At 36.6% G+C, this 22,591-nt stretch overlaps 1 protein-coding gene across 2 annotated transcripts in view; it reads right to left on the bottom strand.

Annotated features, from left to right (window-relative positions):
* Nucleotides 1-5,408: 5,408 nt before the first annotated feature.
* Nucleotides 5,409-22,591, bottom strand: part of CARMIL1 (capping protein regulator and myosin 1 linker 1) — a 151,509-nt gene continuing 134,326 nt past the window's right edge. The window contains exons 30-37 of one of the 2 annotated variants that reach the window (XM_063298993.1): nt 20,173-20,239; nt 19,714-19,910; nt 19,080-19,186; nt 14,488-14,917; nt 12,132-12,198; nt 10,764-10,997; nt 9,047-9,187; nt 5,409-6,455 (exon numbers count right to left, since the gene is read on the bottom strand). In XM_063298993.1, the coding sequence (XP_063155063.1) occupies nt 6,319-6,455; nt 9,047-9,187; nt 10,764-10,997; nt 12,132-12,198; nt 14,488-14,917; nt 19,080-19,186; nt 19,714-19,910; nt 20,173-20,239 (1,380 nt within the window). In that variant the 3' untranslated portion in view covers nt 5,409-6,318. The remainder of the gene's footprint in view (nt 6,456-9,046; nt 9,188-10,763; nt 10,998-12,131; nt 12,199-14,487; nt 14,918-19,079; nt 19,187-19,713; nt 19,911-20,172; nt 20,240-22,591) is intronic. The other variant, XM_063298994.1, reaches the window with a different exon arrangement.

Here is a 22,591-nt window from a genome sequence, read left to right as displayed (position 1 = left end):
AACACAGCCAGGTGGTGGGGGGTTGCTGTGGGGTATAGGCAGACACACAGGCAAGTGCTGTGGCCGTGTGAGCACGGCCAAAAAGCAGAGGATTGCTGTGGAGGGTGGGTGGGCAGGCCCTTTGGCCCGGAGTGAGCCTCGCTGGGTGGTGGTGGGTGCTGCAAGCGTATGTGCTACACAGTACAAGAACCTTGGGATATTCAGGAGAAAAAGCAGCAGGAGTGGGAGCAACTTGTGACCTTCCCTCTCAGCTTCCCCATTGACTTTGCTTGTGGGAAGCCAGCAGGGAAGGTCGCAAATGGCGATCATGTGACCACAGGACGCTGCAACTGTCGTAAGTGCCAAGCTCCCGACTCACGATCACGTGACTGTGGGGGTGCTGTGACAGCTGGAACTTCAAGGACCAGTCATAAGTACCAATCTTTCAGCACCACTGTAACTTCGAATGGTCGCTCAACAAGTGGTTGTTAACCGAGTATTACCTGTATATCAATCAAGTAAGGGAAACCAAGCAAGGAACCAGCACTAGTATTTTTTTCTAAACACGTCTTAATTATTAATAATATGGATGCCAAAATACAGTAACTGAATATAGGAATCTCCCTTATACTATGAACACTGATCTATGTATACAGTTATCCCTTTCCAAATGTCTCTCTCCAATCAATACTGCAAAAGGAGTCCTCCATCACAACATTTTGGAGAACAAAATTGTTGGAAGAAGGGAAAATACTGACTTCATTTTCCTTGTTGACGCTGTGTCAGTCAGAAGAAATTAGAGAAGCTTAATGCTGTTTGGCCCAAGCAAATTGGATTTCCTTAGAGAACAGTCTCTTCCTTCTCCTTCCTGGTCAATCTAATTAAAACAATTTGTCTAAGATAGCTATTATCCTCCTCTGCTTTTTCATGCTCACCTAATCTTACTAAAAGGAATAAAATGTCAGAAGATGAAGTGTCAGTTTGTTTTCCTCATCAGGTATGACTGATGATTTCCCCAAGTTAATATAACCTCTAAAGAACATTGAAGGTTCACTGAATGTTCCCAGTGGTAAATGTCTAATTCTCTTAAACCCACTTCATGTCCTAGAATGCAAATAAAATAATGGCCAAGTTAATCTGTCCACTCCTGAATTATTTCAGGCTTTTCAAAATAGTGCCCTCCAGATGTGTTAGAACGATGACTCCCAGAATTCCCAACCAACATATTCTGAAAATCCCAACTCATCCAAAAGGCAACAACTCCAGATACACTGAAGTACCACATTGCAGTAATCAGATCTTGCTCTGGCTGGGGCTCCTGTTCCCTTTATATTAAAACAGAATGAATGAATGAATGAATGAATGAATGAATGAATGAATGAATGAATGAGAAGAAGCTAATGAAACTTCTACAAAGCCACTATTTTCAGCCCCCAGCTCTGAGAATAATTTTCAGAACAACCAATTCTCCCTCCATGTAACCAACAGGGGAAGTGCAAAAACTGCATCCAGACAGTGCCTTATCTCCATCCTCATCTTTAGGTCATGCTGGGCAATTTTCCAACAGATCAGTTAGTATGAATGTGAGCTTCAAAACAGTTTAGGAAAAGTGGTACAAGGATATTGGGGTGCTAGGGAGGCTTAGCAACTAGAGAAGGAAATTGCTGAGGAAGGCAGAGTTCTCACCTGAGAAACTACAGTATCTGCCCACAAGTGTTAGCATTGATGGGGCAAAATTATCTCCAGTTATTCCTTTTGCACGACAGAGGAGCTGAGAATTCTCAAGTGACAATTCAACCCAGAATTCTCACTTCAGGCATAAATGCCAGGCTTCAATTATCCTACTTCAGACACATTATGTGAAGACCCATCACTCTAGAGATGGCTCTAATGTTGGGAAAGGTGGAAGGAAAGAGAAGAAAAGGATGACCAGCAGCAAGGTGGATAGACTCAGTTACAGTGGCAGTGGGTGTGCAATTGGAAGACCCGAAGGACCAAGTTAGGGACAGATCATCATGGAAAAATCGATCCATGTGGTCACTAGGAGTCAACACTGACTTGATGGCACATAATCAATCCATTTATTCTGTATTGTAGTTTTATTTTGATTTGCTATATTGTGACCCACGTAGAGTTGGGCTGGAGTCAGGCAGTGCCTAAAATGAATGCATAATTAAAAAAAAAATCAATCTATCTATCAGTAGGACTCCCAAAGGCCAGGTGATGATTTTAAATGTAAGTAAAATCAATGTCCTCTTCCAAGGAGAGGCAGGAATGTAGAAAGTGTTAGAAGCTTCTTTGTTCCCAGGCAAGTCTGTTCTAGAGGGCCTCAGAGAAGCAAGGTCTCTAGGAACAGTTTTCTTCACTGGGCCTGGAATTCAAGCTCCATGCCCCAAACTCTTGAGTGAGTGGTAGCCAAGAAGGTAAATACTGGCAGGGAATATAGAGGCAGATTTAGGAGGGGTCTTTTGTTTCTTGTCAGGGTTGCTGGGTGCAATTTGAATAGTTTTATATTGGCTCCCATTCTGTCTCTTAATTACTTTGCTTTCTCTGTGTGTTTACAGGTTAATGATTGCTAGCTTTGGTACGCAGATCTCAGCTTCCTGCAATTTGATGCAGCCATCCTGTTTCTCCTGCCTTCCCTTTGTTGCCCTTATTAAATAGAAACCCTTTATTCTTTGATATTCCAATGTCGGGTTTGCACTAGCAATACACACTCCAAAACTGCTTGGGCCTGGAAATTCTGATTCAAAGGGATAACTGTGGCCATTTATTTAAAAGCTTACAGTATTCCTAGGGAAGGGAGAAGTTGTAGGTAAGCAATAGTTCTAAATGTGCAAGCATTAAAATCTCTAGTAGTTATTGAAGAATTACCAGATAAAGAAAGTTTTAAACACATAATTGTAGTATTAGATGAATGCTTACTATTTTAAAATTTGCATGGTCCACTGACTGACACTATGGAAAAAAAGTTCTTTTCAATATTTATATTCCGGATCAGTGGTCTATATAACATTTAAAGACATTTAAATCAAAATTTGAATCCCTTTCTGGATCAAATCCCACTCCCCACCACATCACATTTTATCTTTTGATTTGTAATACTTTGTTAAAATTACATATGTGAAATTAAGTGGGATCTGATTTATTTGGATTATTTTCCCCCAAAGTTTAATTTGGACTGATGGTCTAGAATTCCTTGGAGAATGCTACTGTTTCCCAATACAAAGGGAAAAGTAACAAGAGAAATGCAAAAACTATGGGGAAATTCATTTGTAAAACCTTGATTTTATGGCCCATCATTCAATGGATTTAGGATGAAATAAATATTTTTTAAATTCAGGCTTCATTTCCCTCCTCCAAAATGGTCATGTGCATTGTTTCAGCAGCAGTCTGTAAAATGGTTGCTTCTGTGCATGAATTAGCATTATTTTTCTATGCATTCCATCCCATGTTGATCTTGGTATGCTGGCCTTTGATGTTGGTGTGTTTTTAAAAAAAAGTACATTTGGTGATTCTGGAGGAGAATTGGTGATCTTGGGAGTGTTGGTTTCAAAGGTGGGCAGAAAGAAAAAAAAAATAGCACAGTACTCTACAATGGCTTCAACAACTATAAAGTGGTGGAAGAAGTTCTTAGAGTAATGGTGTTTGTGACTCCTCTACCATGAGTACAAAAGTGGTAGGAAAATGAAATGGACATTGAAGTAAAAAATAAAAAGATAGATTTGAAAATGAAACTTAAAAGGTGCCAGTTGTACTCTCTGAAAAGAGTGTGATACAAAAAAACAACTGGGTCAGATAATTGGAAAACAAAGATAATCTGAAGTACGTATTGTTGTGTGATGTGGATGCTAACAGTAAAACTGTATTCATTGGGGCAAGAAAACATACCAAAATTGTGCAGGAAACATCTCTTGATGAAACAGCAATGAAGTGGTTATGTTCAACAATGTTGGTGTGGTGTTAATGTATAAGAATTGGAGCTAAGATCAGTACTAGTATAATAGCAAACCACATGAACATAACTTTCAGTGCCAGTGATGAATGGCTATAGCAATTTCATAATGCCATTAAATTATTAACTGCTTGACATTCAGTGAAACTTTGAGTGCACCAAGGGAAGAGATGTAGCCAAACAGATTAAATAAACTCATTAATGAGGAATGCTACTACTGTTCCATATTTATAATGCTGACAAGATTGGTTTCTTTTGGTGCTCAGTCCCCAAGAACACTCAGCTATTTAAGTATGAAAGCTCAATTGCAGAATGAAAGAACAGCAAGAAGAGGGTCTTAGCATTACTTTGTGCCAGTGCTAATGGATCACACAGATTAATGCCAATCATAGTTAGAAAATCATGTTTTCCAAGAGTGTTGAAAGACATCATGCATCAAATGCTAGTCATATATTCTAATTAATGGAAGCCATTTCTCAACTTTTCCAAGATTGGTTCTTCATTCATTTTGTACCAGATCTCAGAAGGTATCAATATGAGGTACTGAAAATGTCATCTAAACACATGAAACTTTTAATTCTTGACACTCACCCATCAGCAAAATTTTTGTGCACAAAAGATGGGACATTGAAGTAGATGTTTTTTGCCCCTCAAATACAGTACAACATCAATAATCCATCTCATGTACCAGAGAATCATTCTGACAACCAAAAGTTTGAAAAAGTTATGTATATTCATTCACTACATTCCACACATGAGAAAACCAATTACCAAGTTGATTTTTTCATGTATGAAGGTAGATTTTGTGGTCACATGGTCAACACTTGCATTTAATAGCCCATCCCTTCCTCCACTGGGTCCATTAAATCAATGTTTTGCCATAAGTTGAACTCAGTGAGAATAAAGTACTTAAGAAGTGTGTGTGGTAAACAAGGCAAGATATGGTAAAAAAAAATGAATGGGTAATAACTGAATGTGGACTGAATAGAAAACTTAGTGTCCAGTTTGAAAGAAGTACTTGGAGGTGGTTTTGTCATACAGAGAATGAATGGGGATTGAATCATCCGAAGAGTGTATTGAGAGGAAGGGGAAAACATGATGGGCGTGATGAGGATGAAGACAGGCAAAGACCATAACATAAACTGCTCAACTGGATTCTCCCTCCATCCTAACTATAGATTCATCACCACCAGTTGCAAGTATTAGTTAAAGAAACAAATTAATTGATCAAGATACACTTAAGCTCTGGAGCAGTGTTTCTCAACCTTGGCAATTTTAAGATGTGTGGACTTCAACTCCTAGAATTCCCCAGTCAGCACTTTGACTCCAATAAACCCTAGTTAAAGGCCTTGCTAGCTGACTGTTATGGAAGGTGAAGTCCAACATATCTAGAGACACCAGGCCAGGCAAGTGTGGCCTGATTACTATAATTCAATGGCGAATGGGATACATCTTAAAAAACAGAGATTCCTACTTCATTTGTAAAATCATTTTATTGGTACAAATATACATTATGAATAAAATTCCTTCTGCCCATATTGTAAGCAAATGCATGTAAAATGTTGAAAAAAGTAAAGAATTGCTTTTACAGACAAGGAACTACTATTTGTTTTGAAGTATGTGATAAAAGTAGAGAGGATGCAGACAGATCCTAAGGTGACCTCTACAAAATACCAATATTGATAAAATATCCATTGCCTTCATTTCAATCAACATACATTTACTTATGGATATGGAAGCATAGCAAAGTGTTAGTAATTGTTTTTCTACTTTTGTGCTTTTGAACAGTACACAAAATGTAAGTGATTGTGTTCTTAAATAGAGAGTTACAACAAACATGGGAAAAGTCTCCCAAAGGAGAATGTAAAAATCATATCCAACCATCTAATATATATTATTTATACAAATTCTTTTATTAGTGTGCTCTGTTGATATAATTACAATGTGCAATTGCATTCAGCAAGAATATATTTATAAAGGAAGTTGCGTGCAAGTTTGAAAAAATTACATTCAGCAGTCCGACTCTCTTCCTGCTGTACAGTAATGGGTTAGTGTAAGAAAATGACGAATCCATTTGCTTTGAGTTTTTTCAACCACAAAGCTCTAATGCAAGGCATTATTTTTGTAGCTGCTTCAGAAAATTCAAGTAGAAGACATGGAATAGTTGCTGGCTTTAGGAAAGGCATGAGAGGGAATATCTGGAAATAGATAGCCAGAAAAAAAGAACCAAATTCTTTTTTAATCTGACTACCAGTGCAAATATTGACCTTTAACAAGCTTCTTTTTAAAAAAAAGAAAAGAAAAGCTAATGGGGAAAAGGGTCAGTAATAGTTGGACCCTATTATCACAAAAAAATATGCACTGTTAAGACCATAACCAACCACCTAAACAAAAATGAAATCTTTATCTGGTTCTTCTCCAGAGTCACTGGACTTGCTTCCTTGCTGGCCATCTTTCCTTAAAGGTCTCTGCTTCTGTTCCTGGGATTCAGAAATCTGATGTCCTGGGCTTTTCTTTGGACCTGTATTGTGAGACAGAAGGTTTTATTAGGTGAGCTGAAGTCTCCTCCAAAGATAATCCCTGCAGAAAAGGAGTAAGCTAAAAAATGTACTTCAATTTTTCTACAATATTATCTTGAACATCCAGCTGTTCTGGAACTAGAGAGCTGAAGAGCAGCACGCTCTGGCTTTCAAGGGGAGAGAGAAAGAGTGCCTACAGGGAATTTGCTTTGCCAGAAAGAGCACTCTGATCCTAGAACTTTCCCCCTTTTCACTGGCCAAACAACCACCACCACTCCTCCAATGGCCACAAGTTGTTTTCAAGCAAGATCTGCAGGAAGATGATATATACTCTACATAAAAGATGTGCATTGCATATAAATGCCAGCTTATTGCTTACAACTTCTTCCTGGCCTTTAAGCACTATTTCACTCCTTCCCCTCTCCTCTCCACCCCCAATTCCTCTTATATATTTTATATTTTCAGACTGTGACCCTCAGCCTGTCTCTCTTCATTATTGATATGACCCACTTTGGGAGACAATACTTATCTTAAAAATGGATAAAAATGCAGTAAACGAATAACAAGCTCAAAAACATATCCTGCATTGTGCATGTTGTTCATAAAATAGGAAGAATCTCCTATAGAGCAGTAGGCAGTGGCACTCAGATGATATTGTTATCTAAATCAGTATATGGAATTATAATCCATCAATCAAAATCACATTAAAGCTATTTTTGGATCATGTGTGCCCATGGTTATGAGAGACATAAGTACTAACTTGCAAATAAACAAAAGTTAACAGAAAGATGACCATTAAATAAAGTAGCCCATACTAAAATATTTAAAACTAAAATCACTTTTTTTTATAATAAATTAAATGTACTGTATATTCAATGAATTTCTATACATATCAGTAGAACATGTTCAGTACAAGGCACAGGGAGTTTTTAAATGATCCAAGAAAAAAAAATAACTGTATAGCTTTTCCAACAATAAGCCTTATGAATTAGTTGAATTGACATGAAGCTGTTATAGCTATATATATATATATATATCTTATTCATATACAGAGATAAATGGACTAGCACTACAATCCTCTTTTGCTGCTTACAGAGTAAAATTAATTATATTTTATATAAAAGATGTGTAAGTATAAGTCAGGATAGTCAATCACTGATGTTTAGAGCAAATTATTGCCAGTTGTTACAGCAAAAGTGTAGAAAGCAGTGATATTAAGAATTAGTATTTTCAACAGATCACAAAAGAAATTCTTCCATATTTGGCAGCAGAAACATCTGCTTATTTCTCATTCAGCATCCACCAAAAATAGAATTCTGCTCTATTCATTAATAAATAAGAACTTATTCACTGAAAACCAAATGAAAGATTTAACAAGCATGAAAGGGTGAAAAATTATGCTTCTTCAAAAACTTTAAAAATCAGATGTGAAAGTTTGATTGATGAAGTAAAATGCACAGCAATTAGTATCATACGGCTCATTCCAATCATCAACACCTCCAACAATTTTTGCCGTTCATCAAAAAAAACCTGATTATCTTGAAGGAAATACACGCACATCCTACACACACACACACCCAAACTTCCTTTGCATGGCTTTTTGTAGCTTCCTAAGAAAGCGTGCACAAACCATCACTGGTGAATCTTCAGTGCTACTATTCCAGTTTGCTATTATATTATGCCGTGATGTATTATCACTTATGATATCTTCCAAATTTATACTTTACTTTGGTTAAAAAAAAAGCCTCTTCAGTGTAATTCTTTTTATACAATGGCACAATAGACAGAAGCTAGTTTGTATATTTAGCATTCCATCATAGGTTGTTAAGAAAGTAGGTTTTACTACATGAAAACTGAAATTTCGATTATCTGGTTATACCTATGGCAGCAGAGCTGGAACTTTTTGTTTGACTGGACAACACCAGGTGTTTCCAAAGAGGCCAGCTTTCCATTAACCTTTATATTCCATACAACAGAGAACAGGGCTAAAATGCAGCCTGCCTTACAATATCCTATGAGGAAGCCTAGATACTATCTTTACAACTACTGTATACTCTCTGATCTGATCTGATCATGTTCTAAAACATAAGAACCTATTTAAGCAGGGATAAGTACCGAATTTAGCTAGGAAGGTTGTACTGATGTTATTTAAGATTCTTTGTGTAGGTTGTCTTCCTTTGTTTTCAAACAAGTTCCTTTTTATGTCTAGAGATTTGATTTCATTGGTTTAATGCACGATTTTTAAATTAAACCTTCCCCACTAATACTTTAAATTGTTACTCCTCCCAGATTTTTTTTAAAAATCATGTTAAATGCAAAGATGTAAACTCACTGCTGCTTTGATCTTGTGAATGAGAAACACGTACGTGATGAAACTGGACATGAAAGACTGGGAGAAGGAAGGGGTATGAAGTCAAATGGAGGGTATGTACAAAAGCACCCTTTATCTGTGCTGTCAGTGTATGTAAATGTATGAATTACTAAGATCAAATACTAATCATAGTTATAGCTATGAATGACTGTTTTCCAGTACGTGCGGACATTAAAAGTTACACCAGGAAAGGATACCAGGAAAATACAGTAACATTCCTACCTTCGTGTGAAAGAGATCTGAGAGCTGGCTGAGGGCTGCTTTGACTATCTTTTTCTTTATCAGAAGGAACTCTCTTCAAAACAGGGGGAAGCAGGGCAATTTTAGGAGAACCTGGACTGGACTGAGACTCTGGGACATCATCTGTGGAAACATCAGAAAGATAAATCCAATTTAAAGCTGCACAGCTACCAATGCACTTGGTATATTGCTTAAACATTATGATAGTGCAACAAATACAAAACTGATGATAATCACATTTAGCAGCATAAACCCTCAAGTGTAAACCAGTCAGGCCAATTCATTGTACACATATGTTTTTAATGTTAATACAGCTGTTGTACATAAATACAATTACTGTAAATAGGGCCCAACTTAAATGAGACAGCCAGCAGTCTATATATCTGCCCTATATGAAAAAAGCAAAACATGCCAAGTTCTCCACATAACCATGCTGAGTCATCTCTAAAGAAGCTGAGAGAAAACTGCTTAAAAGAATACAACACAGACTGACAAGGTAGTAAGTTCCACGCCCATCCCCAGTGCTTTCAGTTTTTAATGAAAAGAACACCTTTCATTCTCAATGCATGAAATGTTAACATGGTAGAAAAATGGGAATATAGAGTTACCCATTATATCAATGTGGGCATAAAATGTATTCAAATGAAGCTATATTGCAAAATCCTATTAGGACAGACAAAGCAATTACAAAATGTGCTGTGTTTTTCTACTGTCATCCTCTTTTGTTCATGTCAGGAGTGACATCTCTGATCAATTTTGTTCCCACTTTGTATCTCAGGCAAAATGACTATGTTTCTATGATTAATTCTGTTTTTGATTAACTCAGATTCAGGTCTACTAGGACTGGTATCTTTTGAGACGCTTAAGAAGACGTTTTTCAACAGAATTAAAAACAGTACAAATTTTGAATCAAAGAAGAAGAAAGAAAAGTAACAAAAAAGTGAAAAAGTAATATGGAAAAAGAAATAGAATAGGAAAGGAAAGGAAAGGAAAGATTCTAAAGAAGCAGTTTCTTGACAGCAGCTAAAGTTACTGAAACAGCCAAGTTTCCACTAGCTTTTAGAAAGCCATGAGAGTGGAAGTGACCCGATTTGGGGAAGGAGCCCGATCCAAAGGAGGAAGACGCCACAGAGGATGCCTGCTTTCAGGGTGCCTCCTCATAACACGTCCTGGTCGGTGGAGATCTTCAACAGGCACTCTTTCTCTGGATGGAGTGCATGGGCAGAATCTCCCTGGGAAAGTAAATCTTGGGGATATCCAAACCCCAAACCCTCCAGAGCTTTAAATTAGCACCTTAAATTTCACTCAGAAACATATTCAAGCAATTTGATCTGAACTGTTTAAAGGTTATAATAGTTCCAATTAAGCTTAAAAAGGATTTAAAACCCAAGCCAATATTTTAATATTTAGCAATTAGAGGAAATACAGAAGGGAAATGTTGGAATCCCGGGGACAGTTAAATGGTACTGCTAAATAAAATTTACTAATTAGTATATAAAGTACATCAACATTAAGTCTTTTATACTTACCACTGAAATCCAGTGTCTAGCACAAAAAAGATTAGTTAAAAAGGAGTAATATGCTTCCCCTGCTGCCCCCAGCCTTTGCTTTCCAAAATGATCTCTTCAGGATTTTAGTTATTAACTTTCCAAACACAAGCCACAGTGTTAAAACTGGTGCAACAGTAAAATAATCTCACCTGTCCGAGAGGCAGACCGTGGCTTCTGCGGAACTGTTGGCCGTCCTGTTAGGGTGGGCTTTGTTGACTGTAGTGGAGGTTTTGGACTGGTAGGTGTACTAGAAGAACTTTTTGTCCTAGCTCCCATGTCTATCTTTGGTTCAGCTTTTGAATTTTTTTCTGTCGAGATTGTGATGGAATCATCCCTATTAAAAGCAAACTGATTCTCTGGAGAAGACTGATGAAGTTTTGTTACTGAAACGAAATGAGCCAGGGAACAAACACAGAGATCAAGGGCACTGACAGTTTTAATATAAGAAGTTTCCACCCTCTGTAACTGTAGAGAGAAACAGTGTATGGAGGATAGGTGGGGGATTGCCAATTGTAAATAAAAGTAAATATTGATAACTTTGTCCAAAGTGCCCTTTGTTCTTCCCAGTTACAATAATGCTAGTTTGACCAACAATTCCAATGAAGCATCCCGTAAGTTATCAATTTTTATAATAAGTGTTGGAGGGGAACATGCACATTGACTGTGTGGATGCTGGGTCTTGGTTGACTTCCCAAGGAGACACAGAATGAGTCTTTCAGAAAGAGTAGGGTAATCATATATACTCCATGTACCTGGAGGAGAATCAGTATGTTTTAGAGAACTTGTCAAGAACTTGATAAAAAGTTGGTGTGCAATTGCAGGATAAATACTGAACCTGAAAATTGTTTCAGGAACCTACTAATCTGGGACAGGTGTTTGGAACGTTTACAGTGGGAATACCTGTTCCCTTGATTATAGCCATTTTAGGACGTTAAGTAATTCAGAAGGGGGTTAATGAATAAATATTAAATATTTTCTCTTGTGAGTAAGGATTAATGGAGTACTAAAAAAATTTGTCTAAATAGTGTTCCAACACCACTTTGCTTTAACCAGCTAGAACTATTAAGCAATTCTTCATCTAGGCCCAAAGCAGGTCACAATCCCTATCGACTGAGATGCTGGCCTTGGGATGAAAAAGAGGCAGGCATCTTAGAAATGGAAAGGATACGATGGTGATAACTTATTGCCAGAATGTGCTTAAATCTGGCACCAGGACTGGTAAATTCAGGGCACACAAAATGGAAACAATGATTTAAATGAAAAACAATGATTTAAATTAAATGGAAACGATGATTTAAATTACAATCGTGCAGACCTTGTGCTTTAGATTTAAGAACATGTGTGTACCTGCAATTTTCTGAACATTTTGTGCCTTGAAAGATTTATTCTGAATGTCTAAATAAGATTTAATATATTAACAATAGGAACATTAAAGGTGTTGGTACAGTTTCATTTTACTAGCCGTAAAGACTATTTTATTAGCCTTAAAGAATACAGAATAATCCGGAGTAACTCACCAACTCCATCCAGTCGTTCTGAACTCACTGAAAGATCTGCTGAGTCTCTTACATCGTTCACAAATTTCTTTAAAACAAACAAACAGGACACTATAAAATTAAATATCTTCTTTCCAAACTGCAGATTGCAAATTCAACAAGACTTGGGAATTGGGTCTCAAAACTCAGAATTGTACTACATTAAAATGATGTAATAAGCGCTACATGGCACTATCTTTGAAGGGGATTTGGAATTCCTGCTGGGACTTGACATTCAGATTGCCAACTGAAGTTCTACTATATATCATATTGATATTAAAAGAGCTAAATTAGTTGGTAGTTTATTTCTGGTTTCAAAATGTTGTTCTTAACATTTAGTGCTCTAAAGGTCTGGAAACAGTTATCTTAAAGGATCACTTAACTGCTCTATTTATAAACCTGTCTTCCACTTAAATCTACTTCAGTGTCTTCCCATCTTCTGATCAAGTAATGATGGGAGATTCCTCTCTACAGATATATGGATCTGTTGCCTATTCAACTATCTTTCCAATTATAGGAGAAATCTGTCTGTTCTAATAGAAGAGAATATATGCAGCTCAGGGTTGAACTGTGATGTCCTTGGTGCTGTCTGAGCTTGGTTATTTGTTTGCAGACATTTCATTACCCAAGTAGGTAACCTCATCAGTGAAAGTAAGTGTGGGGTTTGCTCCCTGTTTCTATACAGTATATATACAGTGTTGGTGCAGGTGTGGTTTTCTCCTTGGTAGTACCTTGCTCAGGGCATTGTTTTCTGATTGTTTGTATGGTGTTAATCCCCACTTATCACAGATACTGTCTGCATACAAACAACCAAGCTCAGACAACATCTAGGGCTCCACAAATTTGTCTGTTTTCTTGAACTGTTTAGAGGTATTGAGCCTTCTTAACTGTCTTGCAAGTTTATTGTTTTACTTAATAATAATCAGTTAAGGTTTTACTTGATAAGTATTACCATCTGAGTTTATTGCTTTCTGTTGCTCCATTAGTAGTGATTGGTTTTAAGCTACCTTGAGGTAAATGTGGCTAAGCAACAATAATCCAAATCTAGCAGCGTATCTATACTTCTGCATATTCTTTATCAGAAAATACCACTTGTAGGAAAATGCTGGTAAACTTTTGTTCAGGTGTTTTAGTTCATGCATTTTACCAAAAAATTAAAACACCAACATGTAAGGTACTTCTATGTATGATAGTATCACACTGTAATCCTAATACATAGTTAAAATCCCATTTAAGAGGTTATTATTGTACTGAGATAGGTTGCAGGCTGATTATCAAAATGCCTCTATGAAGGTTTATGAAATCTCTTGTCTACTTTGGATCAACATCTTCTGTATCACCAATTTTAAGTTGCTTTAACAGCTCTTCTGAACAGTATGCTATATAGTATCAAGTACCTGCTATTACTGCCACTGTAGCCCAATTTCAGTAGTCCCATGTTCTAGTCCCACCTTAGGCATGAAAGCCAGCTGGGTGACCTTGGGCCAGTCACTCTCAGCCCAACTCACCTCACAGGGTTGTTATTGTGGGGAAAATAGGAGGAGGAAGGAGTATTGGGTATGTTCGCCGCCTTGAGTTATTTATAGAAATAATACAGGCGGGACAGTAAGTAAGTAAGTAAGTAAGTAAGTACACTCATATATAAAAGGATGCTAATCAAAATTCCTAGGTAAGATGTTGGTTTAAAAGCTCTATTCTAACCTGAAACACCCCCACAATCTTTCATCCTAAGCACAATACTACTAAAGTGGAATATGTATGTATGTATGTATAAAATTTTCCTGGCATATAAAATGTATTAGGCTGACTCTCTCCTGGTAGGTATTTAATTTTAATCCTTTGATATGCTAATTATTCTACTTGCATGGCATTTGTTTCTGGAGTTAATATTTAGTTCATCAAACACTAGATGGAGCAAGATCACCACTACATATTTGCTCAGATGGATTATTAATTCACATTCATTTATTTGCATTTCACTTACGCCAATTCACGTATCTAATTCAGAGCAAACACACACATACACAGCATTTAGCACTTGCCATCTTTTCATTTATGGAGCATCATCTGTAAGCATACTAACACTGCATTAGGTCATGCGTCAAGTAGTAAATTTGTATGTTTTTGTTTCTACATGGATTTGTATTTACAGAATAGCTTAATTTATTGAATTAAAAATTTAAAAACAGATTCTACTGCAGATTTTGATAGTGAAAATCTCAATCATCAATACAAAATGGTTCACAATGACCTCCAATATTGGCCATTTTATTGTAAGTAATATTATAACAGGAATTATCTTCTAGTGAGGTCATATTAAAATGAAAATATGCCCCACCTTCTGTGCTGACGCAGCTCTCCGTTCCTGTTTGGCTTTCATTTCTGCAAGAAGGCCACTGCCCATCACTTGCACCCCATACCTACGTCCTCCTTGAGGACTGCCTTTGCTGTCACACTTTTCAGGCTTTGACGCATCCTCCGAAGGAACCTCTTCTGCTGAATCTGGTGTTTTTAATTCCTCAGTTTTTTCAGTAGTGCCATTTTGTTCAGCTGACTTCAAATCCTTCTTTGCAGAGTCCATGGTGGGGCCTTTCACCATACCTCTGGAAGATGAAGACTCTTCAGGCATTAACACAGTTGGAGAACGTTCAGATTTGGATCTAGGTTTGATTAAATTAAGAAAACCACTTTTCCGAGAATCTCTTCTTTTCTTTTCATCAACTACTTCACCAGAATCACTGCTGTCTGAGCCTTTTGTGAAGGACCTCCTAATACATAAAAAAAAGTAAATACGCGTAAGGAAAGAAAGCCTTTATCTGAATGAATCTGAACAACTGTGAGTCCTTAAATTCTCCTTCCACATTCCTCTACTAGCATACTAAGTGGAGACTGGAAGCTTTTCTGCTTTTAACTAAATGAAGTATAAAGTTACTGTCTTAACCCAAACAAGGTTAGTCTTAATTATTCAAAAAGCCAACTTCATATTTTAGTTTTTCCCACAGGTTCATTAAATAAACCACACTCAGGATTAACTACATGACCCTAGAATCTGTAGTTAGCTACACTAGAAACAACATTTCCTTTCACTGTGATTCCAGGATGTTTAGGATTGTAGGATATACATGATTGGGTAGAAACTTTGACAAGTATGATGACATAAGAAATGATTTCAACAGCATGCAGACCAGAGAGAGGGAAGAGAAGCAGGACTATTCTACCCTGTAGAATGCTAACCAACCATCTGCTTTTTGCTTTCACTCAACTCTTACTCAGCAGCTATATCATCAGGCAAGATGAACTGTTTTTACCAGTAAATCATTGTAAAAAATACAGCTTTACCTGCTCTCCTTCCCTTTTCCTTGTGTACCATATCTTTTAGAATGTAAATCTGATAAGGACAGTTATACTATTGATCTTTTAAACTGCCCTGGAAGCATTTGTTGGCTAAGAAAAGGGGGGTAAAAGACCTTTTAGCAGACAAATGAAATGATGTAGGCATATGGTTTAGTCATGAAGATACTTCACACCTTTAATCCTACAGTGGATTATCAACTTTACCTTACTCTTTCTCTTTGAAATGATGTTAACTTAAAGAATTGCCCATGAAGAGAAACGTACTAATAATTGATCTTCTGCTGTGGCATATAGAACAGCCACCATAAGGACTCGTTCAGACAGCTGTTTAATATCCTTCCTTCCTGTCCTTCAATTGGTAGGAAAATAAGTGGATATAAATTATGCTGCCCTCACAGCTGAGCTTTACTGCGCTCAGTAAAGTTTTATTGCAGGGCAGTTTCACATCAGGGATTTGTAGATTCCCTGATGTCCAGATCCCACCCACCCAGGGTCATCTAACAGTGGGAAAAAGAACTACCAATTGGTTCTCTTGCTTCATCTTTAAGGGTAATGGTTTTTTAAAAGTTCAAGCCTTAATTTTTAATATTTATTTATTGATCTTTCAATCTTCTTGACAATGTGGAAGATTGAGAGATTGCAGTTCCACTCAAAGACAATGCTCAAAGTTCTCCGCCTTCTCCTTTCTATTTTGAACAGAAAATGTACAATATAAGCACAAAAGGATAATGAATGGTGAGTCCTAAGAAATACCAATATTAGGGGCTGGCAGAAGGAAAGAACATTGTTCTTTGTGGCTTTAGCACTAGAAAAAGCTGTCTTTTAAGAATGGTATGTAACTTGCTGGAAATAAAGGAGCCCCATGTGTGTGGCAAAAGGGGACAGTGGTGAGGTGTTGAGAATTCCACAGCCACATTCTCTGCAACTAGGGGAAATAAGGTTTTCCTACTCCTGCCAGTATGTTCCCCTGATTTAGATCAGCCTTGGATATTCCAACTTCCCAAATTCAGACCAACTCTCAGAAAACTTGACAAAAGTAATATCCTTGCCACTGCCACTTTTCTTTCCTGCTCCCACTTGTGAAGAACCTACATGAAGAAACCTTCTGGTTTTCAGGAAGGCTGTAGAAAAGTTTCAACTCGAGCACTTGCCTTCGTTGATCCAACAATAGTGGGATATTTCGGTTCTGTATGGAAATGCAGTCTTTGCTGGTTTTGTCCTCCCTTTTTCTAGGGCACTTAATCTTTTTCCCTGTACCAGGTTGGAATGCATACTCCTCTCTTTACCCAAGCAACTTTTCCATGATGTTGGACTTCAGCTCCTAATTTGGGGTGACTGCAATCCCTCTTCTCTCCTTGTCCTGCTTATTTTGTACTGATGCACAGGCAGAATGCAAGCAAGCAAACATTCTGCCTAAGAGTTGCCTCAATGGCTGATCCAGACTTTTGGGCTAACAAGAAGATCTCTCTCCTCTGCAGAAATTTTGATTAATTCTGATGAGATCTGATGAGGATTGGCAGCCACAAGCCAGCAGCCTTATTCAGTCCGATTCTTTGTGGAATGGTTTGAAATAATCCAACTGGCTAGAACAATTATTAAAACTACCCTCACCTCAAGCAATGCAATAATTTTCCCATGGTATTTCAGGTCGTCTTCATCTACTGCCACTTACCATGAAGCCAATTTGGTCAGGCAAAGAGCCTCTTCCTGCCGCCACTCTTCCACATTTATGTTTGTGTATCTGTGTGTATGTCTCATGCACTTTCCGTACTTTATGATCTCCCTACCACATGCACCTACCCACCTACCAGCCACAACTTAAAAGCAGCAGCACAGTTGAAGTGATCCCACCCAGCAAATTCCACTGTATCACTACAAGAAAACAAAACAACTTCCATTGACGGCAATACCTATCAACTGGATAGAGAGGGTTATCCCTGCAGCCACCTCAAGTGGCCAATCAGAGCTGGGCAGATTCCTACCTCTGACCACACCATCACAATATTGTCACTGAGATGCCTTAGATTATCCACATGGTAAGTTTTGTGTTGGGGGAAGACGAAAAACATCACTTTCAGATTGGGACAGCAAAATATGACTTTAGTCTGCCTCTGGAGCAGAGGACACATCCCTTAAAGCAGTTACTGAGTCTTCTTTGTGCTGCAGTATGTGGGAGGTGAGGATGAATCCTAAGATTTCTTTGTTATTATTTTTTGGCTTGTGTTGGTTTATTATTCTTTTCTTCCAGTGTTACAGATTTAAAAAGATTATGAGGATGCAATGGCTATTGGCTGAAATCTAACATGTGTAATTTTCTTTTCAGCATGTCTCATCCTTTAATAGCTAGTCAGAAGCAAATTTGATTAGACAAAAAGTGACATTAACAACTTACAATTTAGTAGTTTTTTTGTATCACTAGCAATTTGCCATATAGTGCATTGATTCTGAAACTTGACTTTCTTGATTTTTGCCATCTGCTTGTAATTTAATGGCTATTCACACTTGCTTAATTACGAAGACATCCTATTTTCTCAGCATCAGTGGGTTTTTTTTTTGTAAATGAATGTCAAACACATAAAGTGGCCTCTGAAATAACTACAATTTAGCTCAGTTGTTATATTCTTTAGGTTACATCCTCCTCCTACATGTTGCATGATTCAGTTCCCTATACATACCGATTATAAATAAAAATGCAATTTAGAGTAAAATTTATGTAATACTTAACTAGCAAAATCATATAACCAAGCAAAATCGTATTCAGTTTCGTACAAAAAAGATGTAACGCTATGTCACATTACAATACATAGCTGCAAAAACACTACATTGAATGCAGCTGAACAAATAACACCATCTTCCTTCTCACACACCCAAATATTTGCACTAGTTCAGTGCTGTTTGGCACATTTCTTATTTCTTAGCTGAAGTTCCTCAGTATCTCTCTCCTTATCCTTCAATCTCTTTAACTTTATTTGATTATGTTATTGAATCAAATAGATGCCATATTATCAGATTCAACATTATGATCCTGATAACTTTATGTAGGTCACTATAGCCAAAATTAAATATCACTGTAGACAAATGAAGAAGAGGACATTGAAGGAAAAGAGAAGAAAAATGGTTTAGAGAAGGAAGTATTGAAAATTCCAAAACTGTGGACTTAATGTGGACAGAGACATGGATTTCAAAAATTGACTTTAATTTACATTATTAACTGTAAAAGATTAACAGTTATATCAATGGCAGTCTTTGTTTAGCAACTTCTTGTCCTTGTTTAACAACTGTCTCGTACAGCGACTGTTCACAGTTACGATGGTGATGAAAAAGTAACTTTGCAACCAATCCTTGCATTTAAGACCTTCACAGGTCTGTAAAGCAAAGGAAAGCTAAAGCACAGTAAAATCTTAATGACCAAGTTGCTGGTCCCAATTGTGGTTGCTGTATTACATTACCCCTAGCAATAATTACTATTGTTTTCTATTTAAAACAATATTAAAAACATATATACATAAAATGCTCTTCTATAATACTGTACATCGTCTATGTGTATTATAAATTAAGAATAATTAGATAACTTACTTTGAATCCATTTTTGTCACCTTCTTGGTGAAAAATTCATCAACTCCTTCATCTACTCTTCCCATAAGTCCATTCTGTTCTCCCTCTTGAAGGGTTGCAGGACTCACCTGATAAAATGTACAGCCTTAAGGATGTGGAGGAATTTGTTTAGTGGACATTTTAATATAGGCCAACTGAACTTATCTTTGCTTTCCTATACCTCCAAATTTTATAATGTCATTTTAAAATAAAAGAATAACCAGAACATTACATGAACTAAGATCAACAATATTAAAAATATTTCTATTAAGGGCAAGGCATGCCAAAATATATCAGCATATTCATGCATTCATCTTCCAAACTGATATGTGAAGAGATAAATCTCTGTTCCCCCCAAAAATTCCATAAATTGTAAAAGAAAAAAGAAAAGAATACAAGCCAACTTGTCCACCACTATTTGTACTTACCCTAGAATTTTTAAGTTATGCTATTGTTGTTATGGTGGTTAAAAACGTAACTGTCTATTGTTTTCAGAAGGCACAATTTCGTTATGAAGGCTCTGAACAAAGCTTTATATGAATATCGAGTTTCTTGAGACATGGGCATTAGTTACATACATACGAAATATAATTTCTTAAGTAACAGATTAACTCACGGCAGATTGTGTTGGCTGTTGTTTTTTATTCCTTTTAGGCCTAAGTTTAGTAAAGTGCTCCAGTTTTTTTCCTTCCTCCGAAGGCAGTTCTGAAATGAACCCAGAAGTCTGTTTGTCCAACCTCCCAGAAGGGAATGGGGGGTCCTCTATATGAATAGGAACTTCTTCTAATGCTTTGTCAAGGTCAAACTCCATCTCTACAGAAAACATTTAAAACATATTAGGGTTATATTTCTCCTTCCAGTCATATCTCTCTTGTTAAAAATGTGAAGACTCTTTCAAGTCAAGCTCAACTCATGAAGACTGCTTCGATGTGCCTAAGTAGTCTTCTTGATAACAGTATGGAAGTAGCTTGCCATTGCCTCCTTGGAGGATGTTTTGCATTTTCCCAGTCTAGCTTGCAGTGATAGTTTTATAAATCATGGAGAAAAAGCATCACTCCCAAAAAATCAAGCTTACCAAAAGCTCTGGATACGGGCCTTAACATTCGGCTATGGATACTCTTCCTTTTAGATTTGGGAGTCATCTACAGATAAAATGGAAATAGAACATAATTGCCTTTTGGAACATAAGTAGTAATAGTTAAATTAACTATAGTACTGCAATGATCAAAACAGCTATGAAAGATGGACCAAAATAGTATCTGGATCACAAGTCAAGGTAACTGTTAACTAAACTGTCAGTAATCAATATTTATATTGACTGCAGTGTTGAAGCTTGACATTAAACCTAAAAGTGAAAATGCAACATCGTATTTTGTTTTATTTATTAATGTGCTTGAAAAATGAGCATTACATAAGTCCTGAATCTCTACTGGATTTTTTTTAAAGAGTGAAGAAAATATTATAGCATCCTTATTTTTTAAAAAACTGAGATGTTATGCTAAGCATTATTTGCCATCAGGTTATCGTTCAGTAGTTCTGTTTGTTGATGTCATGCCTCAAACTTATTCAATAATTGAAGTGACAGTTCTAAGATGACGACGCAAACCCACCAGAAATTTGCGTAGTATTATTTTGAGAAAATACCAAAATCTGGGACTTCTGGGGAAGAAACTGAAGATGGCTCTGCTAAAAGTGGAGTCAATGACTGCAGCAGAATGAAGAGCAGGTAACTAGACCGGCTCTTTGTAATTCCTCTCCAGACAAGGAGAGGACCTGAGATTGCCCACAAGCACTCCTTACAGTTGCTCCTCATGAGGATACTGCAAGACAGTGGTCTCCAGTGGGTTTAGAGCTCCGGAAGACAAGGGAATAGCCATTTTGATCAACCCAGGATCAGCTCCTTTAAGGGCACTGCGTTCGCATACTTCCTTTTCTAACCACTTTTGAAAATTGCTAGTTAACTGCTTTTCAGTTATTAGGAACCCTTTGATCCACAAGTTTTACAGCACTGGATGAGTTTCCTTTAATCCTTAGTGAAAGAAGTTTTAAATACAAGTTTAAGGACTTTAAGGACTTTTTTTTCCTGGAATTAATAGCAAAAGGGTGATTAAAACTTTGATTTTTGAAAGTTAAATTAATTATAAGAATCCTTGCCATGGAAAAGTACTTTTGTTTTGAATTCTGTAAAAGAAACATGATAGGATGGGACTTTGAAGGTTGGACATTACAGGGAACTAGAAGGAACTAAAGATTATAATTAGAGGAGAAGAACACTTAAATTTGACTAATAGAGAATGGAGCAAAATATTTTAACATTGGACATATTGAAGGATATCTTTCAACAATGGACCCGAGAGTTAATGTTAAGAGTGTTTGCCTCCATCGATAGATTGCATTTAAAAGATGTTATGGAAGAGGAACAAGTTTTACCTGACAAGACTGAGATTGATCTGAAAGTGGATTTAAAAATAACAAGCTACAAGAATGATATGAAAAAAGATGCTACACTGGACATAAAAATGAAACTGGCTGATGTCTTAATAATTAAAAGGGATATACAAATAACAAACCAAGAGTCACCTGGATAATCTTCTTATATTGGATTTACAAAAGAGGCTTGTTAAAGCTTTGAAAAATTTTGTGAGAAGAAACAAAGAAAAAATGGTAAGAAATCAAGTTCTACAACATTATTTGAAGGGACTAAAGATTATACTTTTTGAAGTAAAAGGAATGAATATAAAGTTGGTTTATTTGATCAAAGTTTAAATAGATATGTTATCTCTGGTAACCTTTGATGGACTTTTGCTGATCAGGACTGAAATGACGAGGTTTTTAAGGATCTGTTTATAGATAAAAGATGTGATATGGGAAGAAGAGATCATTTGTTGTATTTTAAGAGAAGGTGATAAGTTACTAAAATTGTCTATACTTGTGATGAACGGGGAAGTTATTTCTTTATATATTTCCTTTCTTTTTCATTTTCTTTTTCTTTTCTGCACCTATTTTTTATTTTTTTTTAGTCTGTATTAATTTTTAATAACATTACTATTTAAAAAAGAGAGAAGATATCAAAATCTGGTGATGTTAACCTTGAACTATAAAAGATTATGCGCTGGAGGCAATTTGGATACTGTCTGCAACAGAGAAATTAATTTGAAAAATTCTCCAGTAAGTACAATTAATGAGTTAACCAATTAATTTAGTAAATTAGTGGAATTAATCACTGGAATTGATTACAAAAGGTAGAGCTTTTAACAAATAAGTAGATAGCACATTACTACCAATTATAATAAAGTATTGTAACTATAACGTTAATGCCGTCTCTCTGTATTTGCACAGTGAGGTGTTATTTTCTAACTTCAAAAAGGAGGATAGAGATAGATCTTCATATTTTTCCCAAAGAACTATTTGTGAGGCATACCTTAATTGATTAGTTCAGGCTACTGTGGCAAAGATGAAAAACATGACTTGAAAGCTGTGTATGTTTGAGATAT

This window comes from Candoia aspera, chromosome 3 (assembly GCF_035149785.1).
Source record: "Candoia aspera isolate rCanAsp1 chromosome 3, rCanAsp1.hap2, whole genome shotgun sequence".
In the NCBI taxonomy this organism is placed as follows: Eukaryota; Metazoa; Chordata; class Lepidosauria; order Squamata; family Boidae; genus Candoia; species Candoia aspera.
Note: the sequence above shows the minus strand (reverse complement) of the source record. Positions and strands in the feature narration are given on the sequence as shown.